General features: G+C 43.5%; 1 protein-coding gene across 1 annotated transcript in view; it reads right to left on the bottom strand.

Annotated features, from left to right (window-relative positions):
• Positions 1-884: 884 nt before the first annotated feature.
• The window catches only part of LOC104387140 (hsp90 co-chaperone Cdc37-like 1), a 31613-nt gene continuing 13533 nt past the window's right edge, over positions 885-18964 (bottom strand). The window contains exons 2-7 of the mRNA XM_009995837.1: positions 12436-12717; positions 9308-9401; positions 7954-8069; positions 7539-7661; positions 5470-5628; positions 885-983 (exon numbers count right to left, since the gene is read on the bottom strand). Of these exons, the coding sequence (XP_009994139.1) occupies positions 885-983; positions 5470-5628; positions 7539-7661; positions 7954-8069; positions 9308-9401; positions 12436-12717 (873 nt within the window). The remainder of the gene's footprint in view (positions 984-5469; positions 5629-7538; positions 7662-7953; positions 8070-9307; positions 9402-12435; positions 12718-18964) is intronic.

Genomic DNA, 18964 nt, shown 5'->3' with positions numbered 1-18964 from the left:
CACACACACACACACACACACACACACACACACACACACACACACTTTAACTTTCTTACTAGGCTCAACTCCTACCCTTTCACTCCATTGATTTACATCTCTCCTTCAGAGTGTGCCTTTTATAGACCATAGTGCCTTTGAATCCCTTTTCCAATATATACCTAGCCAACCTCTCCTGAACCTTGATCCCTTAGTTTGTATTGTCCCTCAATAAACGGATTAATTTGCAAACTAAACATTGGTCTCAGTAACAATTTGTGAGCGTGGTGGGAGGGTACTTTAATCTACCCTCTAAGAAACGGACCCACAGCGGCCGTTCCTCTGAGAGAGGTGGACGCTCGGGATTTTTAACAAACCTCTCCACATTGGGGGGGGAAGTCGCGGAAACATCCTGACAGCCAGTAGCCCCCCGGTACCGGCCCGCGACAGACACCAACCAGATCTGCAGTACTGATGCCATACCAATTTATTGCTGTTAATAATAAAACCACATTTAAGAGCTATACCAGCAATATTCATAGAATAAGACATAGTCATATCTAAAACCAATAGCAGATTCCACCAGAAATCTATCACTTATTTTAAACACTATTTGTGCATTTTCCTTTTCATATTTTAATTCCCAACATCACAAAAGGCAAATTTAGTAGCATAAAACATCCAGTTTAATGTTTGGTAATGAGAACCCCATTCTTCATAGACAACCAAAAACCTAGCAGCACATTTTCAAACATTATTACAAGTGTTTCCGGATTATCCTCCCTCCACATCCCTCCCTCAAAGCACCAAAAATAAAGTGCAGTACCCATAAAAATGTGTCAAGGAAATAGCCACATTCTTTTCTTTGCAATAGAAAAGAGTATTTTGCCTCAGTCTTAACAGTGCTATACTGTGTCCATCATTTTGGGTTCTTCATCTTTTTGTAGCATTGAGTTTAAATTGCAAACACTTCTGTTTGTGCAATCTTGTAGATCATTTGCATTCTGCAACAAATAAAGATTTGAAACCTTAATCTCAATATATACATTCACTTACAGAGAAGTAAGTTAAAGTCTTTATTTTGTCTGTCTTAAGATGAGATAAATTCATAATAAAATATAATTTAAAAAAAACCACAACAACCCAGACAGTATTGTCATAATGTGAATCTCAAGAAGCTTTTTTATATTTAGTTAGCATAGTATCACCTTATTGTACATTTACTTAGGATTCAGTTACAAGATCTTACCAAACAGGTACCTTGACCAAATTTATTTCAAAGTACTTTAAATTGTCTCCTTCCTCAACATCCAGCTTTTAAAAGCCTTTAAAATTTTCTCTTCAGCCCAAGATATAATCATCACTAACACTGAAATCAAAGAACCCAGTGTTCCAAGATAAAGATAAAAAGAAGGGCAGAATATTGTAACACAGTGTAAATTTTCCTTAGACTTGACTACCTCTAGGTTTCTATTAATGGGATAAGTCATTTTCAGCTGAAAGCTCATTTCAGGCAACAGCAACAGGCACTGCAAACACATCTGTCCAGCAACTACACCACCTTCCCAGGTGCCACTGAGTAACAGGTACTGTGCTTTGCAAGTGAAACAGCACAATGTTGAGAACAATAATTCTTCTAGCTTGGAGGTGTCATCAAGGTCTAGTTTGACCACCCCCCTGATCAAAACATCTGCAGTAAAGAAAGAAAGATGGGTCCTTGTTGTAGGGGACTCGATTCTGAAAGGAGCCGAAGGACCAATATGCAAACCAGACCCACTACATAGGGAGGTCTGCTGCCTCCCTGGGGCCAGGGTCAAGGATGTGCAGAAAAAAACTCCCTACCCTAGTTCAACCCTCACACTACTACCCATTATGATTTTTCAGGTAGGCAGTGATGAAATTGCAACAAGAAGTCCAAGGGCATTAAAGAGAGACTTCAGGGCCCTGGGATGGCTGGTTAGGGGGTCAGAAACACAAGTAGTGTTTGCCTCTATCTCACCAGTTGCAAGGATCGATGAGGGGATAAATAGGAGCCAACAGATCAATGCCTGGCTACATGACTGGTGTTATCAGAAGGCCTTTGGGTTCTATGACCACAGGCTGCTTCACAAGACACTAGGCCTGCTGGCAACAGATGGGGTACACCTATATCAAAGGGGGAAAAGGATCTTGGAGCAGGTGCTAGCAGCACTCATAGAAAGGTCTTTGAACTACACTTGAAGGGGATGGGGACAAAACTGGGCTTACTAGAGAGGAACCTGGGAGTGGCATGTCAGTACCAGTGGGACAGTGTAGTAGTAAGGTCCTACTGTTGGCTGTCTCAGTGGAGATGGGGGATGATAGGCTGGTAGCTATGGAAGCATCTGAGAACTGTCTGGTGGGAATCAGGGCTTCTCCTTGCAAAAAAAAATTTATACCAATGCATGCAGTATGGGGAACAAACAGGAAGAACTAGAGGTCCGAGTATGGTCACAGGGCCATGATCTCATTGCAATTACTGAGACAAAGTGGGATAGCTCACATGATTGGAATAGTCATGGATGGCTACGTACTGTTTAGGAAGGATAGGTCATCAAGGAGGGGTGGTGGAGTGGCTCTTTATGTGAAAGAGCACCTGGAATGTATTGAGTTATGCCTAATAGAGGAGGAAGAACATGTTGAGAGCATATGGATGAGAGTTAAGGAGCAGGCTAACATGGAGGACACTGTTGTGGGCATTTACTACAGGATGAAGAGGTTGATGAGGCCTTCTATAGGCAGCTGAAAATAGCCCTGGTTCTCATGGGGGACTTCAACCACTCTGATATTTGCTGGAAAGGCCACACAGCCAGGCATATACAGTCCAGGAGGTTCCTGCAGAGCATTGATGATAACTTTTTGACACAGGTGGTTAAGAAACCTATGAGAGTAGGTGCACTGCTGGACCTGGTATTAACAAACAAAGAAGGTCTTGTTGGGGATGTGAAGGTTGGGGGCAACCTTGGCTGTAGTGACCACAAAATGGTGGAAGATGTAGAGAAATAAGTACGATTACAACCCTGAACTTCAGGAAACCAAAGATTAGCCTCTTCAAAGATCTACTCAGTGGAATACATTGGGTCAGAGCACTGGAAGATATAGATGTCCAAGAGAGCTGGACAATTTTCAAACTCCACTTCCTCCAAGCTCAAGACCAGTGCATCCCTATGAGGAAGAAATCAAGCAGAGGAGGTAGAAGACCTGCATGGATGAGTAAGGGTCTTCTGGAAAAAATTAAAGGAAAGAAGGAAATTTACAGAATGTGGAAAACAGGACTGGCCACTTAGGAGGAATATAGGAATGTTGTCAGAGAATGCAGGGATGCAACGAGGAAAGCTAAGTCTCACCTGGAATTAAATCTGGCAAAGGGTATCAAAGACAACAAGAAGGGAGTTTTTTTCAGTACATCAATAGAAAAAGGAAGACGAGGGGAAATGAAGGTCCACTGATGAATGAGGTGGGTTCCCTAGTGGTGAAAGACAGAGAAGGCGGAGTTAGTGAATGCCTTCTTTGCTTTGGCCTTCACTGCTAAAGTCAGCCCTCGTGAATCCTTGACCCTGGAGGTAAGAGATAAGGTCTGGAAAGAAGATGACTTTCCTTCAGTAGTGAAGGACCAGGTTAGAGGCCACTTAGCCAAACTGAACATCCATAAATCCATAGGCCCTGATGGGATGCATCCATGAGTTCTGAGAAAGCTGGCAGATGTTACTGCTAGGCCACTCTCCATCATCTTTGAGAAGTCATGGAGAGGTGCCTGAGGACTGGAGGAAGGCCAATATCACTCCAGTCTTCAAAAAGGACAAGAAGGAGGACCCAGGGAGCTACAGGCCAGTTAGTCTCACCTCCATCCCCAGTAAGGTGAAGGAACAAATCACTCTGGGCGTCATCTCAAAACATGTGGAAGAAAGTCATTGAGAGAGGTCAGCATGGATTCACCAAGGGGAAATTATGCTTGACTAATCTGATAGCCTTCTATGACGTTCTAACTGGCTGGCTAGATGAGGGGAGAGCAGTGGACATTATCTACCTTGACTTCTGTAAGGCTTTTGACACTGTCTCCCATAACATCCTCATTTTGAAACTGAGGGAGTGTGGGCTAGATGAGTGGACAGTGAGGTGGATTGATAGCTGGCTGTGTGATGGAACTCAATGGAGCAGGATTGAGTTGGAGGCCTGTAACCAGCGGTGTCCCCCAGGGGTCCAGTCTTGTTCAACATAGAATCATAGAACTATTCAGGTTGGAAAAGACCCTTGGGATCACAAAGTCCAACGATCATCCCTACTCTACAAAGTTATCCACTAAACCATATCCACCAACACCACATCCAAATGACCCAAACAAACATATTCATCAACAACCTGGACGAAGGGACAGAGTGTATCCTCAGCAAGTTCACTGATGACACAAAACTGGGAGGGGGGGCTGACACACCAGGGGGCTGTGCTGCCATCCAGCATGACCTGGACAGGCTGGAGGCTGGGCCTAGACCTGCTGGAAAGCAGTTCCAAGGAGAAGAATCTGGGAGTCCAGGAGATAGTAAATTGTCCAGGAGCCAGCAAGGTGCCCTTGGCACCAAGGCAGCCAGTCGAATGGTTGCATAAGGAAGAGTGTGGCCAGTAGGTCAAGAGAGGTCATTCTCCCCCTCTACTCTACCCTGGTGAGGCCACATCTGGAATACTGCATCCAGTTCTGGACTCCCCAGTTCAAGAGAGACAGGGAACTACTAGAGAGAATCCAGCAGAGGGCAATAAATTTGATTGGTGGATTGGAGCATCTCCCTTATGAGGAAAGGCTGAGAGAATTGGGTCTCTTTAGCCTGGAGAAGAAAAGGCTGAGGGGAGACCTTATTAATGCCTATAAGTCTCTAAAGAGTGGGTGCAAGGAGGATGGAGCCAGACTCTTTTGAATAGTTCCCAGTGACAGGACAAGGGGCAATGGGCACACGTTGGAACACAGGAAGTTCTGTTTAAATATGAGGACAAACTTTACGGTGGGGGTGACAGAGCACTGGAACAGGCTGCCCAGAGAAGCTGTGGAGTCCCCTTCTCTGGAGATATTCAAGATCCTGCCTGGATGCAGTTCTGAGTAATGTGCTCTAGGTAATCCTACTTTAGCAAGGGACTTGGACTAGATAATCTCTAGAGGTCCCTTCCAACTGACAATTCTGTTATTCACCTCCTGTGATACAAAATATATTTAATACTAGCACCTGAACAGGTTAATGATGCAGTTTTCCATTTAGCACAATTATTCAAGGGCACTGAACTAACATATGCCTTTTGACACTATAAATTGTGAGAGCTTTGAGAAACACTCTCTTCAATATTGATAATAGTGCACGTTAGAAATTACAGTGCTCCAAGTATAAAGGGGCTTATTCCTAGATCTCAAAAAGTACATCTTCTCAAGAGTGTAGCAAAAATCTATTCATAACAGAATTGTTATATTTATTTCTGGAAATAAAACCCTACCTGTATCAAAGACTCCAGTCCTTCTACAGCACCAGTATAGACACTGGGATTCTGTACTGATATAGCTTGAAAGCCTTGAGACTGTGAACAGGTTCTCACTCTTGATTTGAATGCTTCAAGCTCAGTTTTAAAAGCTTCCAAATAGCCTTCTTCCCCTGCCTGTAAAGAGAAGAGTGAAATATTTTTCATCTCAGCCATATTTACTTCTAGTTGTAAGCATACACACTGCTAAAAAGAAGTCCTGCAGTAACGCATATTATACTCATTGAAGGATAATCGTTTGGACAAGTCAATAAGAATATTAGTACCAGTCAACTTCAAAATAAGATTCAGGTATGCTGGTTTTTGTTGTCTTTTAAAGAGAGACTTTAGCATTTAATGAGTACAGGAACTAAGTTATTCATTCATCTGAGAACATTAGAACAAAACAAATATAATTTTAACCCTTCATTTATTCCATCTCAGAAGCCAATACCTTTAAGAGAAAAGGTACTCATAGCAGTGCACAGTGGGTGTAAACTTAAGTACTTAAGGCAGCATTAAGATCAGCATGGCTTGATTCTTCAGTCTTGTATAACTTAATATAGAACTTACATCAAACCACAGCTTCAGTCTTCTCACTACGACTTGAAGGCCTACTTATTAAGTTCACAGATGACACCAAATTGGGAGGAGCGGTTGACACTCTCGAGGGCAGAGAGGCCCTGCAGAGGGCTCTGGACAATCACTGATCACATGAAGTTTAACAAGGAGAAATGCCAGATTTTGCACCTGGGACACAGTAACCCTGGATATACATAGTCTGGGGAGCAAGAGGCTGGAGAGCAGCCCTGCGGAGAGGGATCCGGGGGTTCTGGTCAACAGCAAGTTGAACATAAGCCAACAGTGTGCCCTGGCAGCCAGGAAGGCCAACCGAGTCCTGGGGTGCATCAAGCACGGCATAGCTAGCTGGTCGAGAGAGGTGATCGTCCCACTTTACTCTGCACTGGTGCGGCCCCATCTTGAGTACTGTGTACAGTTTTGGGCACCACAGTACAAAAAGGATATAAAGCTACTAAAGAGTGTCCAGAGGAGGGCCATGAGGTTGGTGAAGGGTTTAGAGGGGAAGCCATATGAGGAACAGCTAAAGGCACTTGGTCTGTTCAGCCTGGAGAAGAGGAGACTGAGGGGAGACCTCACTGCTGCTTATTGCAGGAGTAGGCGCTGACCTCTTCTCTCTGGTGACCAACGACAGGACCTGAGGGAATGGTAGGAAGATGTGCAGGGGGAGGTTTAGGTTGGACATTAGGAAGAGATTCTTCACCCAGAGGGTGGTGGAGCACTGGAAAAGGCTCCCCAGGGAAGCTGTAATGGCACCAAGCCTGACAATATTCAAGAAACACTTGGACAACACCCTTAGGGACATGGTGCGTACTTTGGGGTTGTCCTGTTCTGGGGCGGGAGTTGGACTTGGTGATCCAGGCTGTCCGAGGAGGTGGTTGAGCCACCATCCCTGGAGACATCTTAAAAGACAGATGTGGTGCCAGGGGACAGGGTTTAGTGGTGGATATGGCAGAGTTAGGGTAGTGGTTGGGCTTGATGATCTTGAAGGTCTTTTCCAACCAGAACAATACAATGATACTATAATCTCTCTCTCACTCTCCTTCTCTCAGCATTTCAGAGCTATCTATGACTGACTAAAGAGAAACAGACTCCAAATTGGGCCCTGCCATGAACTGCATAGAGAGGCATTTTGATAAGCAAAATAGGACACTCAGTCCTTAGACACATTCATGTTTGCCGCTGTAATTTAGGTGGTAGTTCACTATTCCATGCTCCTGTAGTTCCCATGCTGTTCTGCTTTCCTTCTAGCCTAAAAAGAATCCATGGAACATCTGTGCTCAAGATCAGAATTACACAAAGCATTGTGTATGAGAATGAACTGCCTACAAAACAACACTTCCCCATAGGCCTGATTCAGTCAGTAAAATATTTAACCTCCAACTGTCAGGAAGAAAGCTCCTTCAGAACGCCAATCCCTTGCAAGGGTATCAAGAGTTTCTCTCAGTGTTGTACAAATTCTGACTTACTTTGGCTTTTTGGAAAAATAGACGAAAACAGCCTCTTGGATCCACATTACAACTTCTGGCCATTTCTATAATAAACTGCATCACAACTGCTTGGTGTGCTATTTGTTCCATCAGAGCTCTTTTCTGAAAAGATGAATTACATAATTATATTAAATATTTTTTTTAAGTATAACTCTATCTAAAATTCAGCAACATCTTTGCTTTTGATCCCTAAAGATAAAATAACTGACAGAAGCAAAGGGTCTGTTACTTAGCTGAAACTAGATCTAATGTAGTAATGTGTTTTGGAGCGTTCCTTCAATAAGATAACGGGCATAGGAAGACAGGGAGAAGAGTAATTAAATGGCTCATCAATTTGGACAGCTTTTCTATACTGTATGTGGGAAACTGCATACTTTTAAGGTCTTCCTAGTACCTGTTCAGCTTCTAGATGAAAACACCATAAGATGAGATATTTAGCTGTTTCTTCACATACAAGATATGGGTGATCAGACAAAAATCTTTGACTGTCATCCCATCTGCCCAGCATACCTGATGAAAAAAAACACAACATTAATGAACATATTCAATATAAAGAAGTGATTTAATGCAGTGAAAACATTTAAATGTACATACTGCTACAATCTCTTTCACACTTCATTGTTACCTCAGAAGAACAGCATGCAAATAAAACTGAACTCAATTTTTTGTTGTTTTTAAAACATCTTCCAATGCTGAAAAAAAGCATTACCAATAAGGTATGCTCAGACTGAAAAGATACTGAAATATAGTTAGCTGCTACCATTAAGATAATATTTTTATTGTATCTCTGGCAGTGTTAAAAACAGGTTAACTGTAAATGGTTTTCACACACTGTGACAAAGTAGTATCTATACCTATTTGTTAAGAATTTGATAGTATAATTAAGTTGATGGATGGAGATTTACATTCAGTGACTTTGACAGAAAAGTTCTTTGTGAGTAAGACAAATGGAAATGAAAGCATAATCATAGTCTAAAATGAATATGCTTCTGACATGGCTTCCTAGGTTTTAGGAAATACAAAGCTATTTTTATAACTAAGTTCAAGCATTAAGGTCAAAACAGGAGAGCGACTCAGTGATTGAAAGTTAAGTAGAAGACTGAATTGTATTAAGTAGCATGAAACTACAGTTGCAGTTTGAAAGTCAGAACTCAAAATTCAAGCAGCGAGATCACCATCCTGCCCCTCTCATTGTCCTTCATATGAGTTAATTGCCCAAATATACATAATAGTGATATTTTACTGCTTGCTAATACTAGATACAAAGTTTTAACCTTCTATCACTCATATAAATATAACTTTAAAAATAAAAGATCAGTTCCATCTCTACATAGTCTTAACTGGCAGGTACACAGTCTCAGGCACTTTTACATGCATCTCCATTTTTACATTGCATCTCCATTAATGTCCCTATCATTTCCCTTGGAACAGCAGAAAAAGTAGCTAAAATTTTAATTACTTTTTTCAGTTCTATGTTGACTCAAGAAGTTCTCCTATTATGAATGAACCAACAGGCTTCTGCAATTTACAGTTTTACTTTGAAATGGTTATTTGTTATGATGCCACATCTCCTGTCCTGAGAAACAAGAATCTAGATATTCTCCTTGACAAATGTTTCATTTGTTAGCATCCATTATGTACAATAATAATAATAACAACAACAATAATAAAAATAATGAAAAAATAAATAGACCTACAAAAATTCTACAGGAGGTTAAACTGCAAAATGTTGGAAGCAACATACTTACCAAAGTATCTAATATTTTGTTCATGTTTCTGTATAAATGATTTAGATACATCTTCATCTTCTACTTCTTTTCTTTTATATTGACTAATAAAACTCTAAAGAGGAGAAAAAACTATCATAGAATCTCCACATATACCTTTTTTAAACTATAGGATTATTTTAATTCATTACTATTTAAAGAGTAATGTTCTAGTTTTGAGCATAGCCCAGCAAACATATATGTATACACTTAATGTACCCAAAAAGGTTATTTACCAAAACACAGCTCATCTAATTATAATAGGGTGAAAAATGCCCTATCATATTCTTTTTCTGAGCAATAATCTACCTCAAAGTTCTATGCAGTCGTAGGAACTTAGTGATCTATAAACAATGAGAAACATCTACACCATCTAGTCCTAATGAAGCTAACTCAGTGGAATTCTTAAAAATTATATATTAACAGTTCATAGTCAAGTTAATTGCTGAAAATGAAACAGACATTTACTATGAAGATAGTTTGTGCTAAAATAATCTTTATTAAGAAATTCACATTATTAGAGGAAAATTGTGCATGTTTCAAATGTAAGAATTTGGCACAACAAAGACACAAACTTCATGCTCTTTAGGAAGGACAGGCAGGGGTGTTGCCCTCTACATCAGTGACCAACTGGAGCACATGGAGCTCTGCCTGGGGATGGATGAGGAGCTGACTTGAGACCTTATGGGTCAGGGTTAAAGGGAAGGCAGAGACAGGGGACATCATAGTGGGGGTCTGCTACAGGCCACCTGACCAGGAAGACAAGCAGATGAGGCCCCCTATGGACAGATAGGAGTAGCCTCACGATCACAAGCCCTGTTCCTCATGGGAGATTTCAACCACCCCAATATCTGTTAGAGGGTCAACAGAGCAAGGCATAAGCAATCCAGGAGGTTTCTGGAATGTGTTGATGATAACTTCCTTCTCCAAGTGACAGTAGAACCAATGAGAAAAGGTGCTATGCTGGACCTTGTTCTTGCCAACAAGAAGGGGCTGGTGGACAATGTGAAGCTCAAGGGCAGCCTTGGCTGCAGTGACCATGAGATGGTGGAGTTCACAATCCTTAGGGCAGTGAGGAGGGCACACAGCAAACTCACTACCTTAGAATTCAAGGGAGTATATTTTGGCCTCTTTAGGGACCTGACTGGTAGAGTAGCATGGGATAAAGTCCAGGAGGGAAAAGAAGCCCAAGAAAGCTGATTAATATTCAAGGATCACCTCCTCCAAGCTCAGGAACAATGTATCCCAACAAAGAGGAAGTAAGGCAAAAACGCCAAGAGGCCTGCTGCATGGATGAACAAGGAGCTCCTAGACAAATTCAAAAATAAAAAGGAAGCCTACAGAGAGTAGAAGCAAGGACAGGTACCTGGGAGGAGTACAAAGAAGTTGTCCGAGCAGCCAGGGATCAGGTAAGGAAAGCTAAAGCCCTGTTAGAATTAAATCTGGCCAAGGACACCAAGGGTAACAAGAAAAGTTTCTATAGGTATGTCTGTGAAAAAAGGAAGACTAGGGAAAATGTGGGCCCTCTCTGGAAGGAAACAAGAGACCTAGTTACCCAGGATATGGAGAACACTGAGGGATTCAATGACTTTTTTGCCTCAGTCTTCACAGACAGATGAAGTTGCAAAGCCGCTTTCCATCATATTTGAACAGTCGTGGCAGTCTGGTGAAGTTCCCACTGACTGGAAAAGGGGAAACATAATCCCCATTTTCAAAAAGGGAAAAAAGGAAGACCTGGGAAACTACAGGCCAGTCAGTCTCACCTCTGTGCCCGGCAAGGTCATGAAACATTTGACACGACATCCTTTTCTCTAAATTGGAGAGACATGAACTTGATGGATGGACCACTTGGTGGATAAGGCTGGCTGGTCGTGCTCAAAAAGTTATGGTCAGTAGCTCCATGTTCAAGTGGAAATCAGTGGCAAGTGTCATTCCTCGGGGGTTAGTACTGGGACCGGTGCTGTTTAAAATCTTTGTTGGAAACATGGACAGTGGGATCAAGTGCACTCTCAGCAAATTTGCCAATGACACCAAGCTGTGTGGTGTGGTTGACACCCTGGAGGGCAGAGATGCCATTCAGAGGGAACTTGACAGGCTTGAGAGGTGGACTCATGCAAACTGAGTGAAGTTCAACAAGGCCAAGTGTGAAGTCCTGCACATGGGTCAGGGCAATCCCAAGCACAAATACAGGCTGGGTGGAGAATGGATTGAGAACAGTCCTGAGGAGAAGGACTTGGGGGTGTTGGTTGACAAGAAGCTCAACATAAGCCATCAATGTGCACTTGCAGCCCAGAAAGCCAACTGTATCCTGGATTGCATCAAAAGAAACGTGATTCACCCCCTCTACTTTGCTCTGTTCAACTCTGGGGTCCCAAACATAAGAAAGATATCGACCTGTTGGAGCAGGTCCAGAGGAGGGCTACAAAAACTGTCAGAGGCCTGGAACACCACTCCTATTAAGACAGGCTAAGAGAGTTGGGATTGTTCAGCCTGGAGAAGAGAAAGCTCCAGGGAGACCTTATAGCAGACTTCTGGTACCTGAAGGGGGCCTACAAGAAAGCTGGGGAGGGACTTTTTACAAGGGCATGTAGTGATAGGACGGAGGGTAACAGTTTCAAACTGAAAAGGGTAGATTTACATTAGATATTACGAAGAAATTCTTCACTATGAGGGTGGTGAGACACTGAAACAGGTTGTCCAGAGAAGCTGTGGATGCCCCCTCCCTGGAAATGTTCGAGGCCAGGTTGGATGGGGCTTGGAGCAACCTGGTCTAGAGGAAGGGGTCCCTGCCTATGGCAGGGGGGGTGGAACTAGATTATCTTTAAGGTCTCTTCTAACCCAAACCATTCTATGTGAAGAAATATTGCTCATTCTTGGTTTTGGCAACAGCTGCTATAAGGGACAAATATAAGTTCTGATTCCCAATTAAAGAAGAAGTGTCATACACATTCGTAATAACAATGCCATGTCCCCTTCAATAGGGCAAAGTAAGAAAGAAAAACATTCAATACATTACAATAATCACTATACTAGATATAGAAAACACTGAAGATGAGAAATGAAATAAAAAAAGGCTTATCGTTGTTTTCATACACATTTATACGTCATACCTTATTAAATACCTCCTTACTAAAAGAATCCATATTCCATAGATTCTGTCTTTCCCTCTGTATTAGTGCTGCTTCTTTTCTTCTCCACTCTTCCTCTCTCTGTCTCAATTCTGAAGCTTCAGTCTGTGCTTTGGCATATTCCTGATCCATGGATTCTGAATTATGCAGTGCTAAACTACTAAGTTTCTGCTGGGCTTCTGCTAGATTCCATTTGGATTCTACAGAGCTCTTCACAAACTCTTTTTGTTTTAGACAGATCAGTTCAATCCCTTGACCATATGTCTGTGTGGAAAACAAAATATGCTGTTTATGGGAGGAAAAGTGATAGAATTTATGATGCATATAGAAACAGAAGGCTTTGATTCCAAAACAGAACACTGAGATGGAAGGCATCTTAAAAGCAGTATTATATTCATAACAGTGACTAAATATGATACTGTGCAGCTAGATTATTTTTAAAGGAAACTTCTACTTCAAGCTTTCTAAACTTAATTGAAAGATATTTACAGAATCACGGATCAAGTATTGCCCCCAGTAATACAATCTCCAGACTGCATATCATAAAATTCTTTTGTAGATTACAGGATTTTCTTCACTCCTCTCTGGCTATCTTTATTCTGCAAAATTAACAATAGACAAAATAGCAGAATACTTGTAAGACATAATTCTGAGAAGAAAGCATCTGCTTTATAATGTCAAATCATAACAATAGAGTAACTATTACTATCTACCTTCCAACATGGATTAATATTACTGTGGTGGGTTGACTTTAGCTGGTTGCCAGGTGCCCACCAAGCCACTCTCTCATTCCCCCTCCTCAGCAAGACAGGGGAAGAAAATAAGATGAAAAAAAGCTCATGAGTCAAAATAAAGACATGAAGATTGCTCACAATTACCATCATGGGCAAAACAGACTCAACTTGGAGAATCACAGAATCATTTAGGTTGGAAAAGACCCTTAAGAATATCAAGTCCAACCTTTAACCTTACTCTATCGTGTTCATCCCTAAACCATATGCCCAAGCACCACATCTATACGACTTTTAAACACATCCAGGGATGGTGACTCAACCACCTCCCTGGGCAGCCTGTTCCAATGCCTGGAAACCCTTTTAGAAAAAAAAAAATTCCTAATGTCCAGCCTCAACCTCCCCTGATGTAGCTTTAGGCCATTCCCTCTTGCCCTATCACTATTTACTTGTGAGAAGAGACCAGCACCTACATCTCTACAATGTCCTTTCAGGTAGTTGTAGAGAGCGATAAGGCCTCCCCTCAGCCTCCTTTTCTTTAGACTAAATAGCCCCAGTTCCCTCAGCCGCTCCTCATAACTTGTTCTCTAGGCCTTTCGTTAGCCTAGTTGCTCTTCTCTGCACCCGCTCCAGCACCTCAATGTCCTTCTTGTAGTGAGGTGCCCAAAACTGAACACAGTACTCGAGGTGGGGCCTCACCAATGCCCAGTACAGGGGGGGGATCCCTAAGACCTGCTTGCAACACTATTTCTAACACAGGCCAGGATGCCATTGGCCTTCTTGGCCACCTGGGCACACTGCTGGCTCATATTCAGCCACTTGTCAATCAGCACCCTGAGGTCCCTTTCTGCTGGACATCTTTCCAGCCACTCTTCCCCCAGCCTGTAACATTGCATGGGGTTGTTGTGGCCCAAGTACAGGACCCAGCACTTGGCCTTGTTGAAGCTCATACAATTTGCCTCAGCCCATCAATCCAGTCTGCCTAAGTCCCTCTGTAGAGCCTCCCTACCCTCAAGCAGATCAACATTCCCTCCCAACTTGGTGTCATCTGCAAACTTAATGCATTCTATCCCCTCATCGAGGTAATTGATAAAGATATTAAACAAAAGTGGTCCCAACACTGAGCCCTGAGGGACTCCACCAGTGACTGGCCACCAGCTGGATTTAGCTCCATTCACCACCAATCTCTGGGCCCAGCTATCTAACTAGTGTTTTATCCAACAGAGAGCATGCCCATCCAAGTCATGAGCAGCCAGTTTTTTCATGAGAATGCTGTGGGAGACAGTGTCAAAGGCTTCACGAATGTCCAAGTAGACAACATCTACAGCCTTTCCCTCCACCAGGTGAGCCATCTTGTCATAGAAGGAGATCAGGTTCCTCAAGCAGGAGCTGCCTTTTATAAACCCATCTTGACTGAGCCTGATCACCTGGTTGTTCTGTATGTGGTGCGTAATGGCACTCAAGATTATTTGCTCCATGACCTTCCCTGGCACCGAGGTCAGACTGACAGGTCTGTAGTTTCCTGGATCCTCCTTCTGGCGTTTCTTGTTGTTATGGTTTGGAAGACCCTGGCACAGTGTTGGACACCTATAGAGAGAGAGGGTCCGTAAGACGCTAAAAGACTGGAAGGGTCAGTATTCCCACCCACTTCCTGTCACAATCTATAAAAGCCAGGAGAGTGGTGCTGGGGAAGGAGAGTGGTGCTGGTGGTTGGTGAGGAAGAAGGAGAAGAAGGTGCCCTAGCAGAAGTCTCCCTGCAACCCATGGCGAGATGGCAGGCTGTCCCCCTGCACTCATGGAGGAACGTGGTAGAACATTCCCTGAAGGTGCCAGGAGGGGTGAACTTGGCCAGTGGACTTGGATTTTGTGGCCAGTGGATTTGTTGCCAGTGGATTACGCAGCTTTGGAAGACCCTGGCGCGAGGGGAGTTGGCTCTTCCTGAAGGAGCCTGTGACTCTGTGAGAAGCCCACACTGGAGCATCTTGCTCTGGACCTCATGGGAAGGACTCATGAAGGAGAGGTTTGTGGAGGACTCTGGGCCATGGGAGGGACCCCGTGGGGAAGCAGGGAAGGACTGTAAGGAATCCTTCTTCCTGAGGAGGATGGCATGGCAAGAACCACCATCCTGTGAACTGACTCTAAACCCCATCCCCTGTCCCCCTGTGCCGCTGGGGGGAGGGAGAGAAACTGGGAACAAAGTAATTTGGGCCTGGGAAGAAGGGAGGGGTGGGGTAACAAATGTAAGCACTGCTCTTTGTGTTGTCTGTGTCCTGTGTGTGTTTGATTAGTGTTAAATTAAATTATTATTCTAAAAAAACCCAAAAAACCCTCTTCCTTATTCCTCTTCTATCTTCCCTTGGGAGGGTGGAGGGGAGGGTAACAGAGAGCAATTCTGTTCTCTGGTTTTTGGGATTCACCTTTAATATTTAAACCAGGACACTGGTAGATGGGTGTCACATTTGCCATCCTCCAGTCCCATGGGACTTCCCCAGTTTGCCAAGACTTCTCATAAATTATGGAAAGAGGCTTGGTGAGCACATCCACCAGCTCCTTCAGTACTCTTGGGTGCAACCCATCCGGCCCCATAGACTTATGTATGTTTAAGTGTTGCAGTAGGTCCCTGACCATTTCCTTTTTGAGAAGACTTCATTCTGTCCCTTTTCCCTGTCCTCCAGCTCAGGGGGTTGGTTATCCAGGCAACTCCTAGTTCTACTGGTAAAGACTGAGGCAAAAAAGGCATTAAGCACCTCAGCCTTTTCCTCATCCTTTGTCACTAAGTTTTCCCCCACATCCAATAAAGCATGGAGATTTTCCCTAGTCCTCCTTTTGTTGTTTATGTATTTATAGGAACATTTTTTGTTGTCTTTGAAAGCTGTAGCTAGCTTGAGTTCTGGTTGGACTTTGGCTCTCCTAATTTTCTCCCTACATAGTCTCACTACATCTTTGCAGTCATCATGAGAGGCCTGCCCCCTCTTCCAAGAGCCATAAACTCTCCTTTTGTTCCTGAGTTCCAGCCAAAGTTCTCTATTCAGCCAGGTCGGTCTTCTTCCTCGCTGACTCGTCTTACGGCTGTCCTGGTTTGAGCCAGGATTAAGCCAATTTTCTTTTTACAGTTGTTTTTTTTTTTTCCTTCAGTAAGCTTTCTTTTAACTAGCAACTGTGTGTTCTGCTATGCTGATAAGACAGTGGAATGTTTTTGTAACTGCTGGGTTTTCAAGGTCGCGCCTTCGCTCTGCCGGCTCAGACACTATGGGGAGATCTGTGACCCCCCCGGAGGAGGCTGAGTTAGACAGACAGCAAAACTGGCCAGAGATATTCCATTCCATATATCTACGTAAGCTCAAAGGAAGGTCGGAGATCACAGAAGACAACTTCCTTCCTTCTTTTTTTTCCCTTCTCTTCCGTCCATGGCCGGCGTCTGAGGAGGACTCCGTCCATCCATCACCGTTGACCCTTAGGCTCGAGCTCTCCTGACCCTCATCACTCTCCGCTTTCTCCAGCAGCAGCTTCGGGATTTCTTGGGACTCTCCCAGCTCAGGGGAGTGCTGTGGGAGTTGCTGGAGGTGGGGGGAGACAGGATTTTGCTCATACCTGAACATATTTGTATAAAATTGTATATATATTTTCTTATATCATTAGTGTTTAATTAAAGCTGTGTAGTTTAGTTTTCAATCCAGCCAAGTCTCTCTCTTTTTCTCTCTCTCCCTCCCTACCTGGGTGGGAGGGGGAGGGGATCAAGAGCATTGTTGTCGGACCCGAGACAAACTGTGACAACAATTTATTGGCGCCCAATGCGGGGCTTGATTTTAAGCCCAGATTACACATTTTCATCAATTGGGAGTGTCCAAAATTCCATTTCTGATGGGAGGAATCCCTCAGATAGCAATGGCCAACAATTCTGCTGAATTTCCCGATGGATTGAAAACTGAACAGACACTTTCTGCAGTGAATATACTGGACCTTTTTCCAAACATGCAACTGTACATGTGGTATGCAGCCAAGGGCATACTGCTCTTTGTAGCTGCTCTGGTGATTGTTTTATGGTTTACTGATAGAACTGTAGCCATCATTAACCGTATAATCACTGGCCTAGTGATCCTACAGATTATTATACTGTTATTTATAGGGGCACTGTATGTGTACAGTTACAGTACAAGTCTTAGCTGGTTCAACTTTACATCTCCATTTTCTTTCAAGCTGAATCTCCCAGCTCTTGATCTGAATAGCACTGTTGCAGTAGGGATGTATGTGCTGAATGTTTATAATGTAATGTGGATGCGTAGGGCCAGGTGCTGTTCTACTCACTGACACTCCCCCACAGGCAATGTTGCTGCCACTGCTGCTGCCAAAACCACTGCTGCCAATACCACCACTCGTACTGCTACAAAAGCAACTGTTCCTACAAAGATAAAGTCCAATCCATTGCGAATCAGGCTAGCTCATCCTGTGACCAGGAGCAATGCAAAGGCAAAACGCTCCCCCCTTTTTAACTGCTCCCGTCTGAGATATCCAGAGTTCCTTAAAGCAACAGAAGATGAGAGTGAGGAAGGAGAGGATTCTAAATCAGATGATGGAGCAGGTACCTCCCAAACAGATAAAAAATCAGAGCACTCTCAAGCAGATAAAAGGACAGCAGGCCCTCCTCAATACGATGGCCTCGTCCAGCCTTTCTCTATGAAAGAACTGAGCCTCATGAAAAAGGACTTCACACGCACTGATGGTGAGGGAATTCTTCCTTGGCTGCTCCGATGCTTTGATAGTGGTGCTGAAACCTACAACGTGGATGAGAGAGAAGCCAAGCAGTTGGGATCCCTGGCCAGAGACGCTGGTATTGACAGAGCACTTAGTAGTAAGGTGGGGATTACCACCCTGTAGGACCGACTCCTTTCAGCTGTGAGAGAGAGATACCCCCACAAGGGTGACATCGAATGGCGCTGAAGCAGAACACCCACTCTTGAGAAAGCCATCACATATTTGAGAGAGATTGCTGTGCGAGAAGTGATCTATGATAAAGATGGACTTAGAAATCCTGATGATGTTGAGTGTGACATACAAATGTTCCGGAGGTTTGTTCAGGCTGTACCAGCAGCACATGCCCATATATTCTCCTGCATGGGATGCTTTGATGATGACGCAAGACCAACTGTGCGTGAGGTGCCTTCAAAGCACGACAGTATAGAGATATCATCTCTGATTCCCATCAGTTCCACACCTCAGCCATTGAAAAAATGACTGACATAAAGAATAAGATGCCAAACAGATGGGGAGGTAAACTCCAGATTCTCCCTAGAGACAACTGGTCACGTGTTGCAGTCATTAAGAAGAGACGTCCTGCTATTAGACAGCAGCAAGAGAGACAGGACCCACTGCGACGCACCTGTGGTCTCTCTTGCATGATTATTTTAAAGAGGACATGAGAGTCTGGGACAAGAAACCCACTGATATTCTCCAGTTACGTGTGCAAGAGCTACTAAACAGAACAAAGCCAGGAGATGGTTCTTCCAAGAAAAAGGTTGCACCAGTCAACAACCAGGATAGTGCATCAAAATATCATGCTAAATATTAGAGGTGCCCTGCCTCCAGCCAGGAGGAGGAGAGGGACAAATGAGTTTACTGGACTGTGTGGATTCGGTGGCCTGGCACATCAGAATCACAAAGTTATAAAGCTTTAGTGGACGCTGGTGCACAGTGCACACTAATGCCATCGAATCATAAAGGGACAGACTCCATCACTATCTCTGGAGTGACAGGAGGTTCTCAACAACTGACTGTTGTGGAGG

This window comes from Chaetura pelagica, unplaced genomic scaffold, assembly GCF_000747805.2.
Source record: "Chaetura pelagica isolate M959 unplaced genomic scaffold, ChaPel_1.0 scaffold380, whole genome shotgun sequence".
Lineage (NCBI taxonomy): Eukaryota > Metazoa > Chordata > Aves > Apodiformes > Apodidae > Chaetura > Chaetura pelagica.
The sequence above is the reverse complement of the archived record's forward strand: the minus strand, read 5'-3'. Positions and strand labels throughout refer to the sequence as shown.